We start from the raw sequence: 8450 nt of genomic DNA, 5'->3' as shown, positions 1-8450 counted from the left end.
TGGACTATTTAGTCCGGGGTACTTTGGTAACATGACTGACTCCTCTCCTCAGGCTTGCTTCAGCATCACCTCCACTGGGTAGTGGTCACTGATAGCCAGGGCCTATAGGAAAGAAGTCGTCAAGGTGTGTGAATTGCCTTCATACTGTGCCTCACTAGTTCGGCATTGGGGAGACCTACCATCTGACAGCTTAGCCCGTATGCCTTCTGGAAGTCAAAGGTGCCAGCTGAGTCTGGAACAATGGCATTCTGCAGCAGAGCTCCAGCAACCACAATCCTGCCCAACACAAGTCCCCTCATGAAATTGCTTTAGCTGCCAAATGGCACTTGGTTTTCCCCTGGGGAAAGGCCTGCTCACCTGTCATAAGCACAGTGGGTGGTTGTCACGGTGGTATCAGCGCTGTCGGGAATCAGCCATAGGAAGGCTGGGTCTGTGCGCAGGCGGATGGATGACCATTGCGAGTTGCTCACATAGCTGCAGCCAGCATTGAAATCACCCATGAACATGACTTCCTACCAGGAGACACCAGCAGGTTGGCCAGGGGCAAAGTCGTCTGGTCATCACCAGAGCCCACATGGGCCGTGGCCTCACCTCCAAGTCCCACTTCTTTTGGATGTCCAAGTAGACATCATAGAGAGAGTTGATCTCAGCCACTGCTTCCAAAGGGGCTGCATGTAGCGGAGCAATAGCAAACTCCTTGACCTCTGTAGAGACAGCATGTTGCTAAAGCCAGGCTCAGGCAAGCATTTAGGAGTGTCCTTGGGAGGTGAACCTTTAATGATGTTGGCATAAACCCAGAAACTTCTCAGGGCAGCATGTAACGTGACCTCAAGGTGTCCTCAGAGGGAGTGGCCAGGCCCCCCTCTGGTGCACTTACCAGTGTATGGGGAGAAGAACTTGACGATGGCTGGCTCTCGGCTGAAGGTGTCATTCCCACAGGGCTCACAGCCATCATCGTAGAGGTAAGAGTCCAGCACGGACACTTGGTCAGGCCTGAAAGAGGTAGTTATCCTGCAGCTGAGGGAGCCACCATCACACAGCCTGACTCTGAACCCTGGTCTGTGGCCTCTGGTTTGGCCCTCCAGACCAGCGACCAGTCTCTATGGAATGCCTGGACTGTACCTGAACACGAAGAGGTAGCGTTCCTTATAGGTGCTGCGTCCCAGAGGCGGGCTGACCACATAATTATAGGTGTTGGGGGCCTTCCTGGATGGAGGATGCACCCAGAGTCAAGGGATCTTCCAGCCTGCTTTTAGCCCCATTAACAGGAAGATCCCTATCCTGTCACGCACTCATTTAGTTTGTCCAGAAGTTTCCCCACAGCAGTAAGGTGACTGTCTCGGACCTCCTGGACAAGGGCAATGTCGTAGCGGCTCAGGATCTTTGGACAAAAACAAGAGCTGTACTGAGCAGGGACTTGGGCACTGGGTTTGCAACTGCTGCCAGTCACAAGACAACAGACTGGGGCCCATTGCCTCCTCTCCCTCCCTTCCTGACTGGGGAACTGACCAGCTCCTAGTGGCCCCTCCTAGCCTCAACTCTCAAGGGCAGCCAGTGTGGACTCACCTGTGTAATATAGTTGGCAAGGGTGGCATTGGAAATCTTCGTTTCTCCAAAAGTCCGGATGTTGAAAGCTGCTATTCTCAGGGACAGGGTCACTTCTAACATGCCAGTCAGGGCAAACAGTACCCCCATCAGCTTAACTCCCCTCATCCTAAAACAGGAAGGGTGATCACTGGATGTCTGGTGGAGCAGAGGTCACCTCAACTTCCTGCAGGGCCTCAGGGCACTCACCTGAAATGTGACTGACTTGTAGTCCACATGATCCTTCCAGCAGTCCAGCACTGGTCGAGATGCTGACCTCTCTGCTGCAGCTGAGTTCTGCACAAGGAATGCCTGTCCAGTCCGCATTTTAAAGGTTTAAGCAGCTGCGACCTTTACCAAGTGTTGTGGGGTAGGCGGGACAGTGGTGCTGTCTATGTGTACCTTTCTCAGCCACCTGAGCTGCTCCCAAAGGCTCAGGCCCTCAAGGCATTTGTGCTGGATGCTAACACCCCTGATACAGCCAAGCCTGTGTCCGTCACACAGGCTGCTCTCCCAGAAAAGGGGGATCAGGCACGGTCTGTCTGGAGGACTTACAATGTGACCTTGAGCCAGAGGTTGTTGCAAACTAAGCTAGTGGCAGGACTCATTTTCTGCTTCCTACTTCATGGGTTATGGGGCTACTTGGCTATGTCAAGGCACTGGGCAGGAGAAGTAGTAGTAAAGCATGTAGGGCATTTGCCCTGCACGTGACTAACCCAGGTTCAATCCCCAAATTAAGCCCCACCAGGAGTGATCCCTAGCTCTGAAGTAGGAGTAAACACTACCTCTAAGTATATATCCCCCTCCCCTCAGAAAAATAGAGCTCCTTTGGAGGTGCATGAGCACCAGGAAGGGGCAAGGGCCTACCTGAGGTGGCTGAAAGTCCATGTGTTCCAAGAACGGTCCCTGGGGCCAAGGATCCATGAGGTTCAGGGCTCCCACTTCTTCCAAATCCCCGAACTTGCGAGTTGTATTTACTTCCTTTGCTGTTTTAAAAAGTCACCACAGACTTTGTGCTTTAAAAAATACATTTTTTTTTTTAAAAGAAATTTTACTGGGGACTTCACTCCTTGAAGCTCCTTCCTGCCTTTCAGATTCTGGGGCTATATCCCTTGGCTTAGGGCCACATCTCCTGTTCTCTTCTATACCAATTCTTCCTCTTCTCTTACCATATTTTGGGTCCTCCCCAGAAATTCAGGCCAGCCTCCATCTTGAAAGCCTACCTCACACCTGGAACTTCCCCATTGCTATGTAATGATACAAGTTCAAGGGATCAGAGGAACAACCCTGTTCCAAGGACAGCCCTGTGAGTGGGAAGAGGCCAGGGCAAGAGTCAGCAGGGACTGAGGAGTTGCCAGAATGTACCATAGCTGCTTGTAAAGCAGGATGCAGAGGGTATGAAAGATGGGGAAAATACATGGATTTCCAGGAGTAAGAAATGAAAACTGGGGGGCCAGAGAGATAGCATGGAGGTAGAATGTTTGCCTTGCATGCAGAGGCACAGTGGTTCGAATCCTGAATCCCATATGGCCCCCCAAACCTGTCAGGAGCGATTTCTGAGCATAGAGCCAGAAATAACTGCTGAGTACTGCCGGATGTGACCCAAAAAAATAAAGAAAAGAAAAAAGAAATGAAAACCACTGGAGACAACTGCAGACCCTGAAGCCAAGTGGCTTGTGTCCTTTGAAATGGTGACTGCAAGATGGATCACATGGTAACTATTTGCAGAGCTTTGCTGATTCTCAGATTGCCAACATCCAGTTCCCACTCACCCTAGTTCCTCTGTGCTCAACACAGCTACACTGGAGGCTTCAGATGAGGTAAGGGACCTGGCCCCTATGATGGGAGCTGCCTGCCAATTCTTAAACACAAGGGTTGTAGGAACCTGCTATTGCCCGACCCTCCTTGCAACCCAAAGCTACTCCTGGCTCTGGGGGTTCTTAACCACTCAATGGCATCACACATAGTTCAGATTTCTGTCCTTTGACAGGAAATTCAATGTGTTCTCTAGGAATTTCCTCTCCTACTCACAAGTCCGGTAAAAGCTCTGCTGAGCCTCGCTCTAGAGTTGGGCTGGCAGGATGGTAGCAACCCAAGGCATGTTCTCATCTGTAATGGAGGAAGAAATTTTCCAGAGTGGTGGATAGAAATCCAAAGGGCGGAGGCTAACACCAGCAAGGAGTTAGAAATATCAAGCTAAACAATCCCAATAACCTGGTTCTAATATGAACTCAAAGCACAAGAGAAACTTACCTACTAAATAGATCCAAAAAAAAAAAGGAATGAGGATGGCTGGAGAAATAGCATGGAGGTAAGGTGTTTGCCTATCATGCAGAAGGTCATTCGTTCGAATCCCGGCATCCCATATGGTTCCCCAAGCCTGCCAGGAGCAATTTCTGAACATAGAGCCAGGAGTAACCCCAGAGCACTGTTGGGTGTGACCCAAAGACCAAAAAAAAAAAAAAGGAATGAGGAAACTGCTACTACATAAGAAGATAATAAGAATTATACCTTTTAAGGAAGAAAGATATATGTGTCCCTTTAAGTCTTGAAAATCTGGAGCACAGCTTCAGCCTGCAACATGGTCTTGTGGAGTCTGAAAAATGGTTCCCAGCAGTCATAATATCAGGAAATGTACTCTTGTTGGTTTCTCAGAAACCGAGTCTGGTAGTAACAGTCCAAGTGAAGGGAGATGGGAGAAAAGAGACCCCTGAGAGCAAATCAGCAGTGGCAGTGGTGGCAGTTTCTTGTGGCAAGATGGATTGGGAATCTGTCTTTTCTCTGGGAGCTGGTTAGCAGTTGGTTGGCTGGGGTGAGGGGAACGTTCTAGTTTCTAAGGAGTTAATAATTGAGGGTAAAAAAGGTTAATGGGGGGTGGTGGTGAAAGAATGAAGATTTAAAAAGGATTTGTAAAGTAATAAACAGGGAGGGGGAAGGGTTACATATAACGGGGTAAGGACAGTATACAACATAGACATTATTTTACAGACGGACACTAGACAGACATTGAGGTGGCCAAAACATACACTCATGCACACACACAGACATACTGAGGATCGATCCATGGGTTACAGTTGAAAAGCTGACACAGTGGAATGGTCAGAGCACTTAAGAAATATATAGCTGGGGCCGGAGAGGTAGCATGGAGGCAGTGCGTTTGCTTTGTATGCAGAAGAACGGTGGTTCGAATCCCAGCATCCCATATGGTCCCCCAAGCCTGCCAGGAGTGATTTCTGAGCGTAGAGCCAGGAGGAACCCCTGAGCACTGCCGGGTGTGACCCAAAAAAACAAACTATATATATATAGCCAGGGCCGGAAAAATAGCACAGTGGTAGGGTGTGTTTGAATTTTCCAAGGTTGATTATTTTAAATTCTATAAGGGACTGGTAGCACTTGCTTTCACATGACCAACCCAGATTCAATCCCTGGGATCTATTCTGCATGTAAATATAAGCCACACAATAGAGTAAATATATCACCTAAAAATACAATAAGAAGGTAATAATAAAAACCAAACCTTGGCTGGAGAGATAGTACAGGAGTGAAGGCCTTTGCCTTGCATCCTACCAACCCTATCCATAGCACTGCATATGGTTCCCAGAGTACTGCCAGGACTGACCCCTGAGTAGAGAGATGGCCATGAGAAGCAGGGATAAGGCAGGAGGAGGGAAGAAAAAACAGGTGGGTGCTAGGAGCATTTTCTTAGGACAGGTGGGGTGTGAGGAAGACCATGGGCTCAAATGGGCAGATTTTGTGGGTTCTGAGGGCAGGAAACTGATCTTCAGAGTGACAGTGACCCCTTCTAGGTTCTAGCTGTGTAGGAGATGCACATCAGCGAGCCAGGCTATTGACCCTGCCTGCTTCCATCTATGTGCTCAGATATCTCATCTGAGTCACGTTCCTCACCCCACAAATGCACATCCTGACTCTGTGGGGGACCCTCTGAACACATGTTATCCTCATGGTTTTCCTGATCATCATCTCACTCAGCACCTGGTCATGTGTCAACCCATATTCTCCCTTGGCCTACTGCTGTCATCAGTTTCTCATTGCTCTGAAGGGGAAAGTCAGGTTAACCTGGCAGGTTTAAGCGGCTCCTGCTCGTGGACCTCTGCCAGGGCTCACCATTTTGGCCTTGTCCTCTTCCCACCAAGCCCAGGGTGACCTCATCACTCTTCTTTGTTGCCTGTTTGCTCCTGTTTATTCTCATAACAAACCCACCTTCTGATTGGAACCCACACTCTGAGAGCAGTGACCTCGTCTATCGTGTACTAGAATGTTTCTAGAAGGCACCCAACTTCCCTGCCCGGTGAAAGAACTTCCCTTCCACCTGAACCCTCCAGGGAGAGCTGACCAGATAGTTCATCATATGGTTGTACTGGTTCCCAAGGCATGATTTCCTTACTCAGACGTGGTCCCTTCTCTCCCCTAACTGGACCTTTCAACACAGAATGCTGAGGGAAAGGGGCACGGTTTGTAGCTCACAGATCAAACCCAGGCCTCCTGCAGCTTTGAGCCCTTTCCCTGGCGCTGGAAACTAGACTGGACAAAGAGGCTTCTATCCTTGACTTCAGACAAAGGGCTGCTGGCTCAACCCTGACTGCTTTAATCTGTAAAACCACCTCTAGGGGTCAGCATTTGGCTCAGTTTACTGTGCTGTTGGCCTTGGTCCATGACCTAGCATCAGCTCACCACTCCTTATAAAATGTTTCTGTACATTATAAAGAAATCATTAATCCAGGATGGAAAATTTCACAGCCTCACACGTGTCTGAATTGTTGTTGATCCACAACAGCTTCACAGTCATGCTCAGTAGCAGGCCGGCTTCCACTTCCTTGCTTGGCCATGCTCATCACAACAGAGCAAGAGGATTGAGTTCTGGCAGACACCACCAATTTCCCACCTCCAGCCCCCGTGGCTCCTTCCCTGAAAACTGCATTTAGGAGAGAAGCAACTGTGAACATATAATTTTTTCTCTTTATTAAACCAATTCCCAAATTCTCTAAATATAATTTTAAAAGGTACTTTCTGAGATGTCTGTCGGAGATGGCACCCCTTTAACCCAAAGCCATGATAATACCCCACATCTGAAATGGAATAAAGAAGTTAGTCAGAAGCAAGATCAAAGGTGACAGGCAGCACAGGTGCAGCTAACAGGAGGGGGTTCTTCTGGGGCTGAGGAGACATCAGAGCATGAGAGACTAGAAACTCTACCCGTTATGACAGTCCTGTGTTCCACAGCAGGTTCCAAGAGGAACTGGCATGGGAGAAGATGGGGCTATACCTGGGGGCCGTGTTCCCTAAGCAATGCCTGTGTGGACAGCCAACAAGGCAGCTCTCAATACCACTGAGCCCATGCATCATCCTTCCCAACTCTGTCCACTGCTTCCTAGATGGAGCACCACTGTGCCCCTCTTCCCTGGTGACCATGTTCCTTAGTCCCCCACCTGTGAGGATCTCTGGACCTCAAAGGGCTATTCATTGAAGTGACAGTAGGGAGGAGACCCAACGGGTCTGTGACCCCTCCAAACCCCTGCCACAGGAAATTATGATGCACTTCTGAGCATAGGATGTATGTGGGAAGAGCCACCCTGGGATTCAGCAGTGCCTGGTTTCCCTATCAGACCACTGACATACAGAGTGAGAAAAAGGACCCTGGTATCTGGCCTCCTCCCTCAGACCCCTGACATACAATATGAGGGAAAAGGCGATACCCGACATATAAATAGGAGAAAGGATCCCAGTGCTGGCCTCCCACCTCAGATTCCTGACATAGCTCTCTCACCAAGCCAGCAGTGAGTGAAGGGTAGGCTTATCCTGACCCAGGGTTCCCACTTGCACTCCAAGGGGAAACCCATACTAAGCACTGAACATGGGGCAGACACAGGTTGCCTCCTGAGAGCTGGGACAGGGAAACAAGTGAGGGTTAAGGTGTAGAATGCCTGTGGTGAGGATATGAAGCACCACAGGAAGAAAACAGGCAGGACCTTGGCACTTTCAGGAACAGGGTCCAGACTGGGGAGTGGTACAGCTTGAACCCTAGCTCAGAAAATACTTCCACTCACCTTTTGGGACTGGCTCCCAGGTCTCCTTTGTTTGCAGCTACCAGGGGACAGAGCCTTTCCTCTTGCCTGGACATGCAGTGGGGCCACTCTGGTCAGCTGTAGCTGTGGCAAGGTCTCAGACAGCACAATGTCTAGCTAGAGCCCACAAGCTTTCTGCTGTCCAAGACTGCAGGCACATGTTGTCCCTAGGGACAAGATAGGTCCCTGTCCTGTGAGGGGACACTGAACCTCACAGGCCCCATAGCCACAGACCACGGCCATTAGGAGTGGACATGAGGTTGCTGAAGGTGGGGGAGACAACACGGCATTATCTGACTGTTCATTCACACAGTAACTGATGGGAAGACGAATGGAAGGGAATGTTAGAGCATTTAGCCAGAGCTCACCTGGTTTAAAGTTTCTGATAACAGTCCACTCTGGTTCAAATCCCTGGCAACACATATGGTTCCCTGAGCACTGCCAGGGTTCATGCCTGAATACGGAGCAAGAAATAGCCCCTGAGCACTGCAAGATGTATCCCTAACCCTCTACCCTCCAAACTGTGAAATACATGTAATGGAATCTTCACAGCTATGAAGAAATATGAAAATTTGCAGATTGTGGTAAGTTGAAGGAAACTGGAGGGCATTATTCTAAGCAAAGTGAGTCAGAAAGTAAAAGATAAGTTCCAAACAATCTCACTTACATGCAAAATATAAATAAGGGATTAGACAATCCCCAATGGAAACAAATCCTCAGATATGATCAACAGGAACGCATGAGAAAGGGGAAGAGAATGTAGGGTAAGGTGAAGTGGCCTTG

The 8450-nt window shown here is 49.2% G+C and overlaps 1 protein-coding gene across 1 annotated transcript; it reads right to left on the bottom strand.

Moving 5' to 3' along the window:
- Positions 1–48: 48 nt before the first annotated feature.
- Positions 49–1713, bottom strand: DNASE1 (deoxyribonuclease 1). The gene is made up of 8 exons (XM_049768514.1): positions 1567–1713; positions 1293–1381; positions 1123–1206; positions 878–993; positions 592–704; positions 358–512; positions 180–276; positions 49–102 (listed from the first exon to the last, which is right to left on the bottom strand). The coding sequence occupies exons 1-8, from the start codon at positions 1711–1713 to the stop codon at positions 49–51; spliced, it is 855 nt and encodes a 284-aa protein (XP_049624471.1).
- Between the last annotated feature and the right edge of the window lie 6737 nt (positions 1714–8450).

This window comes from Suncus etruscus, chromosome 2 (assembly GCF_024139225.1).
Source record: "Suncus etruscus isolate mSunEtr1 chromosome 2, mSunEtr1.pri.cur, whole genome shotgun sequence".
Lineage (NCBI taxonomy): Eukaryota > Metazoa > Chordata > Mammalia > Eulipotyphla > Soricidae > Suncus > Suncus etruscus.
Note: the sequence above shows the minus strand (reverse complement) of the source record. Positions and strands in the feature narration are given on the sequence as shown.

Bases quoted from the DNA above. Each gene is read 5' to 3' on its own strand.
- DNASE1 (XM_049768514.1), bottom strand. From the start codon at position 1,713: ATGAGGGGAGTTAAGCTGATGGGGGTACTGTTTGCCCTGACTGGCATG. The intron at 1,382-1,566 runs GTGAGTCCACAC...TTTTGTCCAAAG, and splicing joins TTGCCAACTATATTACACAG to ATCCTGAGCCGCTACGACAT. The intron at 705-877 runs GTAAGTGCACCA...CTGTCTCTACAG, and splicing joins GTTCTTCTCCCCATACACTG to AGGTCAAGGAGTTTGCTATT.